This window comes from Ursus americanus, chromosome 14 (genome assembly GCF_024610735.1).
Source record: "Ursus americanus isolate L20-20 chromosome 14, mUrsAme1.1.p, whole genome shotgun sequence".
Classification (NCBI taxonomy): Eukaryota; Metazoa; Chordata; class Mammalia; order Carnivora; family Ursidae; genus Ursus; species Ursus americanus.
Genome location: NC_142140.1, coordinates 7866114 through 7885943, shown reverse-complemented (window position 1 = coordinate 7885943; position 19830 = coordinate 7866114). Strand labels below are relative to the sequence as shown.

Genomic DNA, 19830 nt, shown 5'->3' with positions numbered 1-19830 from the left:
GCGGGAGACCAAAGGGGCTGGGTTCTCGTTTCCGTGGCGAGCCTGATCGTGGGGCTTTGGAATCGGAAGCTCTAGCCCATCTTCTCTCCTGACCAGCCCTTCTCTTTTGCTGAGATCTGTCCACGAAAGGAAGGATTCATAGCTACAGCTTCACCCGCCTCTCCGCGGTTCTGGGTGCGACCGGCCTTTGGATGAACACTGTAGGATGAGTGATTTTTTGGGTAGTGGGTAGACCGACCGATCCTAGTGCTTCCTTTTTGTTAGTCCCTCCTCAGGACCCAAAGGTGGGACCAGGGGCAGGGAAGACCAGGGAACACCAGCCACCAGAGGCTGAGCCCTCTCACCCTGCCCTCTCTAAGCGGTGGGACCCAATGCCTCCAAACGGCCCCTTCCCCACAGTCCTGGGATCCTGTGAGGCAGAAACCCCAGGTGAGCTAGGCTCCCGCAGCTAGAACCGAGGACCTAAACCCCAGTGGCCCCAGGCCCTAGGTCCTGGGGTTCCCACAAGCACACGGAGAATGCTGTCCTGCTGGACGGAGCCTGGGAGCTCCCCTCAGCCACACACGGTCTGGCAGACCTGGACTCCTCCTGGCGTTAAGGAGTCCAGTGACCTAGGGTGGAGCCTAGGCTCCCCTTGAGTAAGTCACAATCCGTCAGTTTCTCTCTTGACACTGGACGGAAGATCCCTAGCTGGAGATGGTCACTGCTGGAGGGGCCATGTTAAGGCTCAGAGAGTGTGGTAGACCTAGACCACCAAGGAGCTTGAGAGAGGGGGCCAAGGGCGTGGGGTCTTACAGAATTAAGGGCTGGGCCTCCAGACAGCAGCCCACCCTCCACCCCCGCCCCAGCTTTCAAGATTATTTCCTGCTAATGGAGAAATATTGCAGGGATGTTAGGGGGTAGCACTTCAAGTGAAGTGGGGGACAAAGTGGGTGGGGCTCTTGGGTCTCCCGTTCTTCAAGGCACAAGCGCTGGCCTTCCGTCTGTAGCTGCACCACTCATTCTCTGGTGCAACACTTCTCTCTGAGCCTTGCTTTTCTCAAGCGGAAAATGGGGACAGGGACATTTTTGATACGATACAAATATAAGCGCATGGGGCATAGTTGTTATTCAAGGAATTTCCTGGTATGGGCATTGAAGTTGGAGAGATTGGGGATTTGGGACAAGCAATGCAACTGTATCTTATTCATTAAGGTATTTGTTGGTGGGACTGAAAGGCACTGTAATATAGAGGTTTCAAGTGCCAATTCTGGCATCAGGACTGCTAGGAGTACTACTGTGCCTTCTCCTTTCTAGCTGGGTGTACCCTTCATCTCTGTGAGCTGCTGTCTCCTCTTCTGTTAAGTGGGAATTAGAATGTCCATGCTGCAGGTTCATCTTGGGAGTAAAGGACCCTGGGAGGTGAAACTGTTTGGAACTTGGATGGGCCTATATGGTGCTTGATCTGAAGACCAGTTCTCCCTGACAAGGGCTGGTCTTGTGTGTGTGTGTGTGTGTGTGTGTGTGTGTGTGTGTGTGTGTTGTGTCAGTGTTGTGTCAGTGGGGGAAGGAGCACAAGCGCAACCCTCAACCTTTGAGCCAACATCGAGATCATCTCTTGGTCTGGGCACATTCTTGTTTTCTGCTGGTGCTCAGCAGAGGTTTGCAAAGTTCAGATACTTAGGGTGCCAGGCTCCCCTCTGCCTCCCCCCTCCCCAGTAAGGGATGCCACCTACATCTTTTGTCCCATCATCTCCCTCCAGTTGATCCTAGACCCCAAATCAGGCCATTCTTAGCTTTCCCCAATATGTGCCCCTACCTCCCAGACCTTCTGTCTCCAAATCTCTTCCTCCGCCTCCCGAAGCCTTTTCCTCCTAAGTCTTGCTCTTTGGGACTGTCCACTGTTCCTCATGGAAAGCTGATGACTTATGGTAGGTTAAACCTTCTCCCTTAAATGGTGGAAGTTTGAAAGGTGTGACGTGGTGGAAGGCGAGAGACCACCCACCGAGCTACGCACCCTTGGACAAAGCGCCTTTCCCTCCCAGGGACTCCGTTTTCCCGAGTTCAAATGCATGGAGGGTGGGGACCCACCTGTCCTGCGGAAAAAGGCCTTGTGATGTGTACCGTGTCTGCGTTTCCACGTGTGCATTTATTGTTATTGCTCAGGATAGTGTTGAAAAGGCAGACAAATCCCATTAATTACAAAGAGCACAAGCCAGAGATACAGAGAAATAAAGAGTGTACAATTAGAGCACAGTCACTTCCCAGCCCCGATTGTCCCAGAGCCCCCCAGAGCCCTGGCGGCTTGTGGAAGCTGGAGCGGCACCATCTCCTCGCGACTCGGTTATAAAATGTGTGCACACGAGAGTTAGCAAAGTGCGGCGGCCCCGGGAGGAAAGGCCCGGAGGGACAGCACCACGGGCATTACAAAACAGACTTCGGGGGCCGAGAAGGTCCCAGAGCAGCCTCAAAGGTCTTGTTTTTGGTGGAGGGGGTGATGGCTGATGCCCAGGGGCTGGGATCCCCTTCCCTCTCCTCGGGTGAGTAGGCTCTCTACATCCCAATCGGGAGAGCTTGCTGTGGAACTTGGAAAAGACCTGGGGATTTTCTGCTGTTCGATAGGCCTTGGCTCTGGAAGACCCAAAGCCTTCAAGAAACACACCCCTCCCATCTTCTAATGGGATCTCAGACACTATGGAGAGTTTAGGGTGGGAGGCATGTCACAGTACACCCAGCTGACAGCCTCCCAAAAGTAGAGCATGAATAGGTAGGGGGAGTCAGGGTGGTGTGAAGAAGGTCCAGGAAAGAAATTGCTGCATCCCAAAGGACCGATCACAAAACCGCTGAAAAAACTTTGAATAAAGAGTAAGAAGTGCCCCTCCCCCACAAAGGCAGTACAGGAAAGGGAGACAGGACTAAACGTTTCTTCGTGAGGAGAATTAGAAATAAAAACAACTGGGCCACGCATTCCGGTAGCTCCAGGTGTGAGAGAGAGCCCTCTTCCTCTTCTGGACTGGGGCACATGGAGGGTCCACCCCAGCACAACTAAAGTGGGTGACTTTGGGTCCCAAGCTGAGATTGGGGTGGGGGGCTTGGTGGCCTCTCCTGGTAACACCCGTGCTTAGGGTGCAGGTGAGATGGTGGGAGGAACATCTGGCTTCCCCCAAGATTTAGGATGCTCTTTTTGTTCTCCTTATGGGACACTCTATTTAGTGACCCTGAGTGAATAGTACTTACAATGGTAGGAAGGAAGCCCTTTGCACATAGAATGACAGGGCCCTTGGGTGGGGGAAGGGCAGGAGGTGGAAGACTTGGCGACATTTTAAAGTTTACTTAAAAGAATAGCTGTGAGACAATAACCAGGGCGTTTTGTTAAAAAAAGGAAAAGAGGGAAGGGTACTTATCCCTCCACATGATGAAACATTATATAAAGTGACAGTAATTAGAACTGTATGGCTGGTGCCGGCTGAGACACCCAGATAAGGGGTCAGAAGAGAAATTCCAGAAATAGACCCAAATCTATATAAGCTCTCAGTATGTGGTACAGGTGGCATTTCAGCATGGTTGGGAAAAGAGCAGCTATTCAATAAGTAGGCTACCCAGGCTGAGACGGTTCTAGAGTCCTTGGCCCGGTACCATCATTGTCATTGGTCTCGTCTCAAAAGCAGGGCACCCTCCCCCTTGTCAACTCCGTGTTCTGGTTGGGACAGGGGGGCAAGGGGCCATGGTGAGGGGCTGGTGGGAGCAATGGAGGCTGCTTCAGAGTTAGGGAAAGTGCTGGCCTGAGTCGCAGGGAGCAAACAGTCCTCCCTGCCCACCTCCAAAGGTGGGCGATTCTCCAGCCCGAGGGGTCACTGAATGGGCCCCCTGCTCTTCTCTCCTCTGTTGAGGGGAGACAAGTTGCTGAGCTTAGACCTCAGAATGAATCTCTCTTCTGGAGCCCTCGCCCGGAGGACAGAGAAGCAGCTAAGTGGATGGTGCAGTCTCAAACTGGAACAAAAAGATCTAGTTACAGAGGATCTATTACTGCAGTCTGTTTGATGTTGGGTTTTTTGCCTTTTTTTTTTTTTTAAACCACAGACATTTCAGAACCACACTGTGGGAGTAAGGAGTCAGCAACTGAAAGCATAAGCGTTGCATAGTATTAAATGAACAGAGACGGTGAGTTCTTTATTTACAATTATTGTCTAGATAAAAAAATTCATAAAAACAGATGAATGGTCATAAATTACTGACCCCCTAATGGGGTGAACTGCCAAACGTACCCCATGCTGCTAGATATAGGACGCAGAGTGCAAGCTTTATGTACTACAGTGAGTTTTGACAAACCAATCATTTCCTCTGTGTGTGTGTGTGTGTGTGTGTGTGTGTGCGCATCCATCATCCCTGACAAGAAAAGACCAACACTGATGTCAGGTATCCTCGGTCACTTCCACTGCTCCCTGTTCCCCAAGCTAGGCTCCGCCCAGAGAAAGCCCTCCTGTCTTCCCTGTGTCCCGGCTCCGAAGGAACAGGGAGCGTGGTGGGCAAGCGCGGCTTTCCTGCTCTCGTGGAATGAGGTCATGGACACAGGATTGGAACCAAGAAGGTGGAGAGATGGAAAACCTTGAGAAAGGAAACTACAAAAAACACAATGTTCCAAAGCTGCTCCAGGTTTTTTTTTTTTTTTTTTTTTTTTTTTTTTTTACATGTGCAGGTCTTTACTTTCTCGGCAGGAGAACAGCGGGCTGGCTTTTGGCGGTGTTTGTACTGGAATCCAATAAGCACGTCTGAGGGCTGGTCACCCCTTTGGGGATGCAGTTTCCTCTGCTGGGTACATTCGGAGAGATTCCTTCACGACATTCATGTGATGCTCTCACACACAGAAGGTCCTCCTTCCAGGAAGGTTTTGCCAGGTGGGATGGGCTGACTTGGGATCCCAAACCCTCAGGTTCCTTCACAGCCACCCAGCCGTAGGCCCTCCCAGCTGACTATGGCTCTTTTCCCGAGTGGCTCTCATCTTGTTTGTGGAAGAATTCTCTGGGCCTGGAGAAGGGAAGGGCCGAGCTGACACAGAGCAACTGTGGGAAGGGATCAGTATGAGGAATGAATTTCGCAAGCGAGGTGGAAAGCGTTTGGTTTTCCTCGAAGCATGGGACGTCATCGATCATGGTATTCAAAATGTCTTTTGCACTGTACAAGTTTATGGAAAAAGATCGTATGCTGAAAAGTCTCAAAGCAAACTTTGTATTAAATACAAAAGTTCTTTTATGAAAAAAGCTGATACCCACAAAGTGCTTAGCAGTTAAGAGGCTGACGTACAATTAAATAAGCTCTCATTAAGTGGGATTACTAGTGCTGTTATTGTCTGGGGGAAAATAACCACCTTTTCTCACCTGTGATACTGTAGGGTTTCAGAATGGCTTTCTGTCTGGGAAAGCAAGACTTGCTGTCAAAAGGCTACAGTATATATTGCGACTACAGGAAGACAATTTGGTTTAAAAATCACACTGAATACATCTCAATATACACATCATAAGGTTCGTTCGGATCTAAATAGTGCAGAGAAAAAGGCTATTCTTCTTCAAAAATAAAAATCAAAGCAGCAAGTCATAATGACCCTCATCCAGTATGCCAACAGCTCATACGCTGCATTTGTAAGTAAATAAACCTCTAAATTACTAAAAAAAAAAACAAAAAAAAAACACAGTAGCATTTATAATATTGCAACACTACCTCACCCTCTGTCCAGACAGTGCCAAAGAGAACCTCTTTTTGAAATGCTCTTAGTAAACTCAAGTGAGTTTCATCGAGAGAAAAGTCTTCGACCAAAGCTGGGCGGACCCCGTCATCCTCGGGCCGGGCCTGCCGTCAGTGCTGCGACCCTAGGAAGCCTTCTCTCCTCCTCTCCCTGTGTCTACGGAGCACGGCGTTCACCCCCTCCAGATGGATCCTCCTCCTCGGTAGCGTTTGGCTTCTGCCTGAGCCTCCCGCGGTAGTGACATAATTGAACGGAAACAGCAGGCAAAAATCAGAGCATGGCTATTGTAAAACATCCAGGATGCAGTCCAGGGAAGTGTCTGTTGGGCTGAGCTGTTTTTGTAACATCTTAGCCGCCAGTGTTCTTAAACCGTACAAATAGCCAAAGACGTTATCTACAGGTTTGTAAACAAATTACATTCTTGTTTTAGGACATAAATAAGTTAAAATAGAGCAATTTAAGCGGAAACAAGGCAACATGCCGGCAAAAAAACTTTATATATCCGTGTGTGTATATATATGTATATATATACCTATCTATATGGACGTATACAGTCTTGGAAAAGTATACGTTGATATAGATACAAAGAAATGGATATAACCTTGTGAGTGTCTATGAAGTTCTTCAGTTCTGTTGGTGCAAATTTACTAGGTGAGTTAAGCTCTGCAGTTTCAAAAAGTTGTTAAATTAACCTATACAACTGAGACCATGCTGCGCAAGCATTTCAAAAACTCACAGACCAGTGGATTGGATAAATAGTCTCAAAAAGAGTCTGTTTGCAGTTCCCGCCTAAGAAAACAAACAAAAAACCCTCCCCGACCCCCCCCAAAACCAAACAAGGGGAGGACTGGAAGTGTACAGTACATTCATGCAGGGGACGTGGTGGCCTGGCGGGTGCATGGCTGGTCCGTGTTTGGGCGGGAGCCAGGAAGGGCTTGTTGTGGGAAAATCGCTCACTCCCGTAAGCCCTCCGAGGAGATCCGCCCCTTGCCTCAAAGTGAAAAAGAGTTCAAACAGCATCGCAGCCAGAAAAAGGGTCCGTTGGGTGGAAATGTTGGTTTTCTCGCCAGTATTTGGTTTCCTGTTGTTGCTCGTTGCTGCTTGGGTGAGCTGGGGGCCTGGATGGGTGGGGCCCGGGGGGTGGGTGGGTGGCGGCGGGGTCCTCAGCTAAAGCGACGTCTCCAGGCTGTGGATGGGGCTCCCTGGACTTGAAGAGGTAGCTGATTTGCTTGTGTCGGTCGTCAGGTTGATCCCGCTGTCGATGGCGCTGTTGTTCTTGTTGAGCGATGACGGCGGGCTCGAGTTCTGCTTGAGCGCGGCATCTTCTTCCAGGTCGGTGTCGTCAATGAGGGGGATGTGGGGCTGTGAATCTTCGATCCGGAATTCGGGGTGAGCCATGAAATTATGGATGGAGGTTCGGGACTCAGGCTTTTCTAGACCTTCATAGAGAGAGCTACGGAACGCCTTCACGACGCGAATCTGCAAGGGAAGCACGGGGGTGAGAAGCTCTGTCCTGGGCGGGGGCCGGCAGCCAAGCTGGGTAGGGGGGACTCGGAGGAGGGGTGGGGGGAGGGGTTAGGGCACAGCGGGCGGCGGCTGGAATCCACAGTCGCTGGGTGTTATGAGCATGGGCAGGAGGGGGAAGACTGGAAGAGGGGGCTCAGGTTATATGCATCCATGAGGTTTTAAAAACTGCTTTGGTTTTGGTCAGAACTACAGTATTAGGACGGGAGGAATCAAGCCCCATCGCAGAGACGGTGGGAAACAGTGGTTAGAGGAAGCATAGTCCACTCCACTCCGGCGGGCGCCCAGACCTAGTGAGAGACTGAGCCTTGTTAACTTTAAAGCAGAAGTTCAACCATGCAGAAGGGGAGCGGGACCAGGGGGAATAAAGGAGGAAGGAGGAGAAGCTAGGTTTAGAACATTAATCTTAAGAAACCCACACGCAGTTAAGAAACCATACAACATGGAACAGATACCATGTCACAAAGAGAAAAGGAACGGGAAGGAGAGACAGTTGGCTGAGCCGGGATGGGAGAAGACACACGAGGTCCAGAGAACAGGAACATCAAACCGAAGGCAGCAAGGCAAACCAGAGCCGACTCAGGGCTTTCTGGGGTGCAGAGCGGAGGCAGCCAGAAAGCACGGAGCAGCTGGCGGACTGATGACATTCAGCGGCCAGAGCATGCCACGGTGAGGGGTCGGGAACCACACGGCACACACAGACAGACACATGGCTACACTTGGAAGCCTGGACAATGTGAACGGAGGTCTTTGTACCCAACGTTTCTTTCCTCATGCATTTGGGAGGTAAACACTCGAGTATAGACTCAAAGCCCTGGCCAGTCATTGGAGTTGACTTTGGGGTCCCTTATTTCCTGGGGTATTTTATTTCTTTATTTGTGCTTTGAAAACACAAAACCCCCCAAAAGGAGGCCAGAATCAGATGGCCAAACCCAGCCCTGGGTGACATTCTAGGGGGTGTGGACCCGAGCCACAAAAAAAGCATGCTCTTTCATTTTCTGTGTCAGAGTTGGAACCCGTGGTTTTCTGAAGAGTGAAAGGAGGCTGGACATCGAGTGTTCCAGGCTAGTGGAAGGAGCACTGGACTCAGAGTCCGGGAGACCCGAGTCTGAGTCCTGGATGGCTCTGCCACTTTTGGTGCCTTGACCTCGGGTAAGACACACTGCCTCACGGGTTGTCCCTCTGTCCTGCCTCATGGGGTGCCGAGGAATAGGACCCCCGTGTTGGAGAGAGGGGTGCCTTCTCCAGATTCCTGGGAGGGGGAAGCTGTGCCTGTCATTTCAAGGGGCAGATGGGACTTGGGACAAAGGTATTTCCTCCTCTCTTCCTAGCCCCAACTCAGAGCAGAGGCAGTGGTGGGGGAATGTGAGGCATCATCAGTGCCTCCAAGGAGCAGAGCGTCAGCCAAGGTGGCCGCGGAGTTGAGGGTGCCCTGCATGGCCCTCGCCGCAGAGCAGAGGCTGGCTGTGCACCACAGGCCTGCGGGCGGCGGCGGGAGGGGGAGGGGCAGAGGACCAGCGGGGTTCTTGTGGGGAGGCCCTTGTGGTTCCAGGACCTGTGGAACTCTCAGCTAAACCCAGGGGTGTCTTGTTGGTGGGGCACAGGTGGGAAAAGCCCTGTCCATGGAAGTAAATTTTCTAGATGACTGTGGCTGATGGTTTTAAGTGTCCTAGCGCGGGGTTTCTTTTACTATTTCCGAGGGAAGTGCAGCTAAAGCACGAGCTGCTCCCCTGCCTTTGGATTTAGCGTACGCAGAGAAGAATTTAACTTTAGGTTGGTCAGTAATCCATTCGGTCTTTTGTAAGACCCCAGAGTTTTGATTTTTTTTTTTTTTAAAGGTTCTCTCTTTGGTTGTCAGCCATTGTTACTCGTTCTGACTTTTCCTTGTTTGCTCAAAAGCATCTCTGTCCCTTTTCCTTCTTATGTGCTGTGGGTTGGGGACTCATGGGGACCCTGCTTGTTGGAATCATGTTTTAAATAACAGGCACCAGGCACCAAGCAAGAGCCAGTGGATGCCGTGACAGCCATTTGACTTCTCTGAGGCCTCTTTCTCCTTGGATTCCCTGTTCATGGCTCTGTAGAGATTATTCAATATTCTGATCTCCTGATGAGCAGCCCGCTACACCCTCAAGTAAGTCAAACCAACAAAAAAGGTGTCATGGGCCTCAGTTTTCTTATCTGTAAAATGGGAATAATTGTCATTATAACTGCCCAGCCTAGTGCCCAGTGTGTTCTGAGGCTGGTTCCAATAAGGTGCCAGCTGGAGCGCCTGGTGGAGGAGGAGGGGTGGTGGCGGGACCCTGTCATGGGACTGAAAATGCAAAGGGGACAACACACAATGAGATGCAGGCCCCTTGCCCTCCCCCTGGCATGGAGACGACAGAAAGAATGAACTGCTCTGGACAAGACTGTGGGGACAAGACTTTTCGGGACACCCCGCCACGGTCATCTCAAGTGTCCACTTCGGTTCTCTCCACGGCTGAAATGAAAAAAATATGGGAAGAAAAAAAGCTCTTCCGCCTCCCATCCCTGCCTACCCTAAAGTGAGATTTTGGGGGCAGAAGCTGCACTTGGGTACGGGGGGACGGGAGAAGGGAAAGGACCCGGCCTGTGGGACTTCAGACACTGTGGTTTCATCAGCACAGAGGGAGAGGAGACCCACGCATGTGTCGGACAGCTCTGAGAGAATGTGTCGGCCCTGGGCTGGGACGGGTTCGACATACTCGAATGTTTACCCGGCTTCAGGGAAGCCAAGAGTCTGGGATTGATTCACATTCATTTCAGGCTCAAGGTTAAAGACTCACAACCTCTTTTAATTTCACTCTCTCTTGCTGAACTCTGTCTCCAGGGTTCTCTAGCCCTCTAGGGAAACAAACACATGGAATATTCAGACAGTGGAGAGGTCTAGGCCCCCCGCCCCGAGAAGCAAGCCATTTTCTCGCCAACCCAAGATTGCACTAGGCTCATCACCAAAATGCTAACGAGAGGCACAGCTTTCTTTTCTTTCCTTCTTCATTTCTCCCCTTCAGAGATGCGCACTCCTTGCCCTAGCAGACCTCAGAATCAGGAAGGTGAAGGGGAAGTGGCAGTAAGAGATGCCCTCTGTCTGGTAGTGGCCAGGAAGTAGCCGGTTCTAGGTTAGGAGTCTGATGTGCTTGGCCTGGTTGGTTCGAAGGAGGAGGACCTTCACTGACCAACACGGAGCCTGCTACAAACTTGTTAAATACAAACGTGGTTTGAGATCCGTTAGGAGTTTGAGGGGAATAAGCAGGAGCGGCAGGCGGCTTGGCCTCGGGTCACAGAGCCAAATGCTCATTCTGTCCTTGATCACCTGCGGGAAGGTGCCTTTCTCCCCAGTCCCGGCCAGGCTGGCAGAAATTCCAGAAATTAAACCACTTTCTTGGCCTTCTAGAGCCCGGGGGATGGACCCCTTTCTACTTCGTGAGGCTGTGGGGATGGGCACTGGTTCTGGAATGGAAATTCAACCTCTGCAGGGTCCAGGGCTATGGGCTTGTCTGGAAAGTGGTGTGGGATGGTGGGGAAAACGAGGCACTTCGGAGTCAGACCTCTGGCCACTCACTTGTGTGATCGTGGCCATGTCAGGCCAGTCCTCCGAGCCTCAGTGTCTTTCTCAGTGAAATGGATGTCTCGTCAGGTCCTCCCTCCCGTTTCCTTGGTGAGGCATATGAGAAGTGAAGGGTATGGAAACTACTTTGGGAAATCTTGAGTGAGGCTTAAGTATAAGGCCTTAGGCATGTGCCTTTAAGTTTCTAGGGGAAAAAACAAACTCACTTTTGCGTCAGGCAGAAGAGGAAAGAAAGAGAGCGGACCAGAGTTCCCTCCCAAACATTCTGGATGCAAGTCTGACCTGCCTGTCATGTCACCGCATGTATCTGTCTGCCTCCTCACCTCCTCACAGTGGTGCCGGGGGAGGGATGGGGTGGGGGGCTCCTTATCCCAAGGTCATGAGTCAGAAGTCTGCCCCAAGCAGACACTGCCCCACCACAGGCCTTGGTGGTCAACTCTTGGTAACCCAGGGGACGGTGGTCTGACTCCTAGGGTTTATAGATTCCAGGTATTTTGGACTCAGCATGCACAGGGCCACCCTCCTCTGCTGGAGAATCCCCAGGAACAAGACCCTGCTCAGAGGAGGTGGGAGGCAGCCTACCTCTCCATCCCACCCAATCTGGGACACCTTCTCTTACTCCTGGCCACTGGTGTCACACCCCCTGTGAGAAAAAAGCCTTTGACTCCTGAAGGGACCCTGCCTGGTAACTAGAAGGCCCTCAGAGTCCTTGGAGACCAGAGGAGGTATTGTTAAAGCAACTATTCAGGTGAAGGAGGAACTGGGGGTATTTATTTAAAGTTCACACTGTGACTGTATTGATCAGATGTGTGTGTTGAAGCCACAGAGGTTGGGATCGCTTTTGGAACCAGTACTCTTGGCTAGGGGGATGGTCAGGCTCCCACAAGTCACCCCCAAATTACAGTCTGGATTCTCTGGTAGAGGGGAGGAATACGAGATGCTCAAGATAGCAGTTGGATGAGGGAGCCATGCCTGACCAGCCCCTCTGGGTCCTCAGAGAGAATGGAGGATGGGCAGACATCGGTGTCTCTCTGAGGGAGAAGTGTTGCGAGCCGGCTATTGCTTGACCGGCCTTACTGAATGGTTTTATAAAGGACAGAAGGAAAGGTGAGAATGATACTGCGGGTTTGAGATGACTGAGCTCTTCCTCTAGCTATGAGAGCTAAGGCGTGGGGCTAAGCCATGGGAAGACTTCCAAAGGCTGCATGGGTGCCCAGAAATGCCAGGCGGGCTCTGGCTGTGGCCAGTGTGAAGTACCGTGCCTCTGAGAGGTCAGACCCAGCCAGAGGGATGGAGGAGTCACCAGGAGGGATGGCAGGAACCCAAAGAAATGGATTCTTTCCCCACTGGCTCTCCAGACCGGAACCACCCCCCCCTTTCTAAAAGTGATCTCTATGCTCGAACCAGGATCAAGAGTTGTATGCTCTACCGACTGAGCCAGCCAGGCACCCCCAGCCTGGAACACTTGGTCATTGCACTTCAAGACAGGTGGTGGTGCTGAGCAAGGCCAGAGCGAAGTGGACGTAGGAGGAGGTCAACCGGGTGAGGCTCTCTGTGGGGGGGGGGGGCACAGGATGAGACCAAAGTGTTTCCTGCCCTGAGAAAGCCTGGCAGTGACTTCCTAGTGATAGTCATGGCAACATGACTTGGACCCCATCTGCTCAAATAGATCTCCATTTCACCCTGGCTTGCCTGGCCCCCCCATTGCTGGGTTTTTGTGCTAAAGAATGAACCCAGAAATGCTTTTCTTCCGTTTTCTGCATCTTCCCTGTTACCCTGCATAACTGGCAGGGCTGCACCCACTCAAGGACATGAGCGTAGGCCAGCAGCAGCTCTCTGTGGCTCGTGTCTTCTGCCAGAGGGCTCAGATGGCCCACCTGGCATGTAGGTCCTCTCCCGCTCAGTGGGAGGGGATGTGTGCAGTGGCCGTACTGTGTTTGGATGGGGGTATAGGCACTTTATAAAGTATGGAGAAATGAAGCCCAGAGCCTGCTCCTCATCAAAAGCCTGAGGGCTGGAGCAGATAACATTGTGGCAATCTGAGAAGACCAGAACTGGGGGCTCCCCCACAGTTTGGGAGGGGCTGACTGAAGACAAGGTAAGGGAGGCAGGTGGTAAATAGAGACTTCTTAATCCCTCTGGGGCCTGAAGCCATGGAGGGGTTCAGAAAGATCTACGTAGGCCAGAGATGAGAGATCCAGGTTGGAAGTGGTGGCATGAGGAGGTGAGCTTGGCAGGAGGGAGAAAATGGAGGGGGCCAGAGTCCCTGGCCATCCCTCAGAGGAGGAAGGGCAGAAAACCATGGGTTGGACCAGATCCCTCAGGGCCTGCTGACACCCAGCCAAGATGTGAAGCGTGGTTCACCGTTTACTGCCTGAGGTCACGCTGAATGGGTAAGGAGCCCTGTCCTTTCTAGGAAGGGGTCAGACCTTCGGCGTGCAGGGCGTAGTGTGTGTAAGGCAGCTAATGCCATCCGACGTACAAGGGAAGAAGGCAGAGGTTTCTGAACTACTGTGGCGAGGGCCTCTAGGCTCTGATCTCCTTGGTGGCCTGGGACCCCTCCCCCACTGGGACCTCTGACCAATAGTAACCCCTCTCTTGGCTGGACCCCACTGTGACTGACTGTGACCCTCGATGACCTTGACCCATGGTAACCCTTTGCCTAACTAACTGTAAGACTCTGACCTCCTGACCAGCTCTGACCTTGGCCTGTGGACCAGGCTTTTCCTGACTGAGTATGGCCCTAGACCAATTGGGATACTCCTTGCCATCCTGGCTGACTGCTTCCCCTTGGCTGCTGTGACCCTCTGGTGGGCTGGAGCATTTGATCACTGGAAACTCCCAACCAGATGCCGATCCTTGACTGACCCAGATCTTTTTGGCCACTTTTGACCTTCACGACCCCCTGGCTGAGTGGTTAAGCCCCTGACCCTGACCCCAGCCAACCCTGGCCCACCAAGGGACTGCCACCCCATGACTGGCTATGCTCTCCTGACCAGCAGGGACCCTTCTCAATGGCTATGGCCCCTCAGCCCCCTGGGCCTCGCCATGACTGTCTGCCCCCCGTGTCCTTGGTGCCCCGGCCCCTGCCCGCCCAGCACTGGCGTCGGTGGCGCCCGAGGCAGTAAGGATTCACACTCACGCCCAGCTGCAGCAGGAGGAAGGCTGGTCGGAGAGGAAAGAGCATTGGACAACGACACGCGACTAGGGCTAGAGAGATTGGCTACGTCCTGGCTCTGGCTGGTGACGGAGGACTGTCTCCGCAGGGCCCCCTGAAAGGAGGCCCCGCTCTTGAAAGTATTGACTACTTCAATCTGCAACGGAGGAGAGAACGAGACAAGTTGCGAGAAGAACGGACACACAGCTACACGACTGACAGGCGCAATGCCACGAGCACAGCCGCAGCCACGGTGACAACGACAACGTGACTTAAATCAAACAAAGACTACCAGACACACTCAAAGGCTCTGAAAGACGTCTGCTTGGCGCCAGGCCCCTCTATAGACCCCAGAGCCCCAGGGAGGGCTGGCCAAGAGGGCTGCATGCTGGGGTTCTTGTGGAGGAGAACCCCGGCTGTGTCGGGAGGCTCTGGGTCGGACATCTGTCCCGCCCCCACCCCAGTTCTCTGAGAGGGCTGTCTTCTGAACCTCGGTCACCCCTAAAACCGGGGGGGGGGGCACTGTGAATGCCAACGAGAGGATGTTGGGGAGTGCCCTATGGGGCGTGAAACAGCTCAGACGATCTACTCTTTGTTACAGTGTGGTGCTAGGCACGGTCTAGGCAAGAGGCCCACCCTCTCTTAGTTTCTTAGTCCTGTGGCCCACACCTCACAGGGCTGTGAACACACAGTGTGAACTAGGACTCCAGCCCAGGCAGAGGGCTGTGTGAGAGCGTGTGGCCTGGGGGGGGTGCAGATGGTGGCAGCATATGTGTCTGTCCTGGGGAAGAAACCCATCCCACACATGTGCTTGCCGTGTGTGCCCTTGCTGCACACGTATGTGTGAGTGTATGCATGGGGAAGACCCAACTTTGCTTCCGAGAGTGGCCTCGACACCGTGGTGGAGGCCAGAGGGCAGTGTCTGAAGGCCCTGGTGGGGGACATGCACACATGTGCAGAGATGCCCGGACCTCACAGGCTGACGCCCAGGCCCGGGAGAATCTGGGGTTGGCCCTGGCCTTACAGCAACTCGTGTCCAGCCCTGTGCTGGCCCTCCTGGTGGCTGCCCCACAACCCTGCCCAGAGCCCCACACTCACCTCAGCCCTCAGGCCTCCTCCCCACTTAGGGGCATCCCCCCTGGAAACCCATGGTGGGCGTGACCCCCCGTGTGACCCCTTTCTGGTCTGAGGGGTGAGATGGAAGGTTCCTGAGGAGCCCGTAGCTTCTTTAGCAGCCACGGGAGCGTGCGTGTGGGGAGCGTGGGTGTACCAAAGGCTGGTGGGTGGTGAGAGCAGGGCTGGAGCCCCGTCCCTGTGGGCCTGTGGGGTGGCACGGAGCACGCCCATCTCCATCCCCTGCCTGCCCTGGCTAGGCGTGGCCCAGCCCCGGGAGTCTCCTGTACCTGGGTCTGGATCCGATTCAGGCCTCGAAACCACAGGATCTGGCCTCGCCGCAGTTCCCTCTCGGCGTGGTCTATCTCCTCCACATCCTCATTGAGCTCCTCCTCCGGGATCTCCTCCTTCTGCGTAAGCCTGCCCGCCTCCTTCAGGAACTTGAGCCTGCTGGTCGGGATGGTAGCGATGACCTGCAGGGGGTCCAGCGGCAGGTGATGGGGGCTGTCCCGCAGGCGGCCTCCTTCCCGACCTGCCACCCCAGCCGCTGGCCTCCCCCTACTTACCTAGTTATGCGCGGCTCGCTCCCTAACTCATCCGACCTGTTCCTCAACCCCATCTTCTATAATTTCTTATTGATTTGCTTTGTAATTCACTCACTCATCCTGAGTTGGGGGGTACAGTGGAAAATCTTGGCCTTTAGGAGTTGGACAGGTGTGACCTTGAATACCCAGACCTCATAGGTCATGTGACCTTGGGTAAGTCATTTAACTTCTCTGAGCTCTGGTGTTCTTGTCTGTAAAGCTGGGGGCAATTCTCACAGTTTGAGGATTAGGCAAGATGGTGTGTCTAAGTCGCTGTGCATGAACCTGGCCCACAGCTGGCCCTCACATCCCTGGGCTCATTTCTCCTGATCATTGGGTCCTGTGGCACGTGAGTGCGGGCAGCAGGGGCTCAGGGCACGGGTACTGTGGGGACAGCCAATCCTGGGACTCTGGGAATGGCTGCCCTCCCAGAAAGGGAAGGCAATACGAGAAGGGGATATGCTTTTATCCTTAATCGTACTCCAAGGGGCTTGTCCATGGGGCCGAGGCGTGAAAGGCAGGCCCTATGGGGACATGGAGGTGGCAGAGATCAGAGGCCCCTTTCATATCCTGTAGGGACACACAGGGGCTGGCCTGGACACTCAGCCTCACGGGTTCCCTGCAGGTTTCAGCGCTGCCCGCTGGCATCATCCTCAGGCATTAGGAGTCAGCTCAAGATGCCAAGAGCTCCCTGAGGGTGTGGGCTCTGGAAGGATAAAGGAAGCCAGGGAATGGGGTTGCTGAGTCAAATCTAGTTTATCAACTTTCCAAAGAAGCTCCAAAGTTTAAAGAAGCGCCTTTTGGATGAAACTAAATTTTCTTCTTTATCTTCTAGTTAATTTCTGCTACTGCAACTTCCCACTCCAGCCTGGAACAGCTTGAAGGCAAGAACGATGTCTCAGGCCAGTTGGGGCTCCCATTACCTGGATGATGGAGCATCTTGGGAATTGAGCCCCTTTGGCCCAGATCTGGCTCCAGGTACTTCTCATGAGCACTGCATCCTGGTCAGGCTGCAAGCGGTGAGTGCCGTGGAGGGGTGTGTGTGTGTGTGTGTGTGTGTGTGTGTGTGTGTGTGCGTGTGCATGCCTGCATGTGCACACACATGCCTAGGACTTGGGCAGAAGTAGGGAAGGGAACCAGTGGGAGAATGTTCTGGATCACAGCTGGAAGGGTCCCTACAGAACATCCAGCCCACGGTTCCCCAAAGCCGGGGAGGATGTCAGACACGGCACTGCATCACTCTGAGACAAGGCCGAGTTCACCCCTCCTACATTTCCTCGGAGCTCTCTGAGGGAGTCTCTGCTTGGTGTCAGACCACTTACTAATTATCCTCTTAAACAAGCAGCTGGCTTCAGGCTCTGAGCCTTCACGGGCCATGGCATCGAGTTAGAGTTTAATAATGTTGCTCTCATTACATTATTATTTTTTTGTTAGCTTCTCTTTATGACAAATGATACTGATTTTCTAATCATGTTAATAATATAAAGCTGCCTTTTGAAATGAATTTCAATAAAAACTGATTTGATTGAAAGAAAATATCAAATACATGACAGGATCGGGGTATATAGATATAAGGCAAAAAAATCACAGCGGTGGTACCCAAAAGACCAGTGTGCGGGACCTGGGCCAAGCCCCATGGCTCAGATGCCCAGAGACAGGGAGGGCCTTGCCTAGGGTCAGACGCTGAGTCCATGGCAGAGCCGGGACCCATTCCTGGGACTCCCGGATTCCCTGTCCAGGGCTCTTTCTCTTCCTCTGCCAAGAGGCACCTCCTACAACCCACCCGGAACTTACCTGGCCCCAGACGAGCTCTCCTAACCCGATGAATATGCACCACATCCACTGGTCCAGCTGCAGCGGAGAGCAGCTGAATGGCTTCCCCCCAAACTGCACGATCACTATCTGGAGGTCGAAGGGGAGCACAGGGACAGAGAGAGAGAGAGCGAGAGAGACAGAGAGACGGAGGGAGACAGACAGACAGAGAGAGTCAGGGGCCAACGCGGGGGTCTGGGCTCTCGGCATGGCCAAGGGCGCTGGCTGCTCACTGCCCACCCCGGCCCAGGTTGGGGTGGGGGCCTGGCTACCTGGATGGCAAAGGTGCCCAGCACAATGGTGCAGAAAATAGGGTTCCGGAAGATGCCATCAAAGACGTTGCGCTCGCCGTGGATCTTGCGGGCGTTGATCTCGTTGAAGAGCTGCATCATGACGAAGGTGTTGAAGATGATGGTGTAGTGCTCTGAGGGTGGCGAGTGCAGGGGCGCGTTCCTCCCGCTGTCGATCTGGAACATCTTCTCGCCTGCCGAGAGGGCGAGGGCGGGAGTGGGGCTGAGGGCCCCGGCTGGGGGAGACGCCCGGCCCTGAGTGGGGGGCCTTGTCTGCGCAGCCGGGAGGGTCATGCAGAGATGGAGGCGGTGCTGTGGATATCAGGGGGCAGGGTGGGTCTGCACTGTTGGGTGGTCCTGAGTGTGAGTGGAGGGGTGACAAAACCCTTTCTTCTCTAGGGAGAAAGACCTTCAGTGCTTTATCCCACTTTTCTGTGGAAATCTGATAAAGGTGGAATGCAAGCTGTATCGTCAGGTGACACTGCTTATAGAGTGACCTCCAGTTGGCAAACTCATCTGGACTGGGAGGACTGGGAGGACAGGGCGTGAACTAGGAATCCCTGGTGGGAGGCCATGGCCTTGGGCTTCCCAGAAAATGGTGCTTCTTGTAACCGACTCTGTCCCTTGCTGAACCTCTGGAAGCTTCTGGGGCTCTTATAGGAAATATCAATTGCTATGTGGAGGTTGGGGCTCCTAGGCCAGGCTGGCTCCACCCATGGGGCCTCATTCTCTTGTATCCGAGTTATCACATGATGGGTGGAGAGGAGCCCCCCGGGCTGCTGTGTGGACATGCACTGATGACAGGCCCGATGCCATTCTATATCTCTCGGCAAAGCTGTGTAAGCTGGTGTCAGGAGGGCTTGTGGGGTTTTCTGAGTGTGAGGTGTCTAGCTGAATCCAAGATTGAGAGTAGGTGCTCAAGGGGGAAGCCAGCAAGTAAACCAGGAACCCCCACCAGGCAGCCTTCTCTCCTACTTTTGCATTTTCAGGCTTCTTTGAAGACGCCAAATACGCTTGACAATAGTCCTGCCAACACACCGCCTTCCAATACAAGAGGACTGCCCTTGGAGGAATAGGGTCCATGCCCTACCCACATCTGTACCCTGGACTTTGAGGGCAAGGGCTCGTTGGCATTGCAAGCCCAGCTCCTCCCGTGGAGAAGCCTGCCCATCCTGGGAGCTCCCGGCTGGCCCGGACTCACCGTGTGACTGTGGGCCAGCCCCTTCCCATGCTGGGCCTCTCCGTGACTCAGGGTGGGCTTTGCCCACATCATCTCTGAAGCACCCAAGGAAACCAGGCCTGGTCTTCACCCAGACTCCGCAGTTCGCTTACAGGTCACCTCGCCTCTGTGTGCCTCAGGGCATGCAGGGCCTGCACCATTTGCCGGAGAGACCTAACTGCAGGAGCCTAAGGGAAATGCCATGGAAATGGCTGGCGGCGCTGCAGGCGTTTGGCCTTTCCCGAGGAGGTGTCAGTGAGGATGGCTGCATGGGGCACGGATGAGGTGCAGGGATGGGTCAGAGGAGGGGCAGGTGTGAGGGGCATAGACCAGCACATGGGTGCCACCCTGCCCAGTGCGTACTCAGCGTCTGGAGCTGTCATCAGTGGAAAAGCCCCAGCTTTGGGGTTGGCCAGACCTGAGACGGGGCCTGGCTCTGCCCAAGACTTGCTATGTGACCTTGAGCAACTCACTTCCCAGCCCTGGGCCCCTGTTACGTCACTGCCGGACAAGAGGGCAGATGTGAGTCCAGAACGTTGGGTCCAGGCCAGGGCGTCCCAGGTGGGCCGGTGGGGGACTCACCCACAAAGAGCAGAGTGAAGATGAGGGTGAGCTGGTAGACGGCGTGGCCCAGGATGTTCTTCATCATGGTCCGTGAGATGAGGGGCTTGTTGCGGCCATAGGGCTTCCTCAGAAGCAGGGTCTCGGTGGGCGGCTCGGTGGCCAGCGCCAGCGAGGCGAATGTGTCCATGATGAGGTTTACCCAGAGCATCTGCACGGCCTTCAGAGGGGAGTCCTGGAGACAGCAGCGGTGGGGAAGGCTGTC

At 53.7% G+C, this 19830-nt stretch overlaps 1 protein-coding gene and 1 long non-coding RNA gene across 13 annotated transcripts in view; one reads left to right on the top strand and one right to left on the bottom strand.

Moving 5' to 3' along the window:
• Positions 1 to 15: 15 nt before the first annotated feature.
• LOC123799210 (uncharacterized) lies at positions 16 to 19594 on the top strand. Of its 2 annotated transcripts, XR_015726619.1 has the most exons (7): positions 16 to 200; positions 4060 to 6824; positions 6965 to 7217; positions 8251 to 8395; positions 9228 to 9374; positions 16519 to 16702; positions 18775 to 19594. It is a non-coding gene; the product is annotated as an uncharacterized LOC123799210 (long non-coding RNA). The 2 variants fall into 2 exon arrangements; XR_015726618.1 differs by having other exon boundaries at positions 4060 to 7217.
• ATP2B2 (ATPase plasma membrane Ca2+ transporting 2) overlaps positions 4119 to 19830 on the bottom strand; it is a 365851-nt gene continuing 350139 nt past the window's right edge. For 7 of the 11 annotated variants that reach the window (XM_045808236.2, XM_087866780.1, XM_045808238.2 and 4 more), the window contains 5 exons: positions 19587 to 19800; positions 17768 to 17979; positions 17478 to 17585; positions 15390 to 15572; positions 4119 to 7198 (listed from right to left, as the gene is read on the bottom strand). In XM_045808236.2, the coding sequence (XP_045664192.1) occupies positions 6887 to 7198; positions 15390 to 15572; positions 17478 to 17585; positions 17768 to 17979; positions 19587 to 19800 (1029 nt within the window). In that variant the 3' untranslated portion in view covers positions 4119 to 6886. Of the gene's footprint in view, positions 7199 to 10050; positions 10106 to 13971; positions 14144 to 15389; positions 15573 to 17477; positions 17586 to 17767; positions 17980 to 19586; positions 19801 to 19830 lie in introns of all 11 variants that reach the window. The other 4 variants (XM_087866784.1, XM_087866787.1, XM_087866788.1 and 1 more) reach the window with 2 other exon arrangements.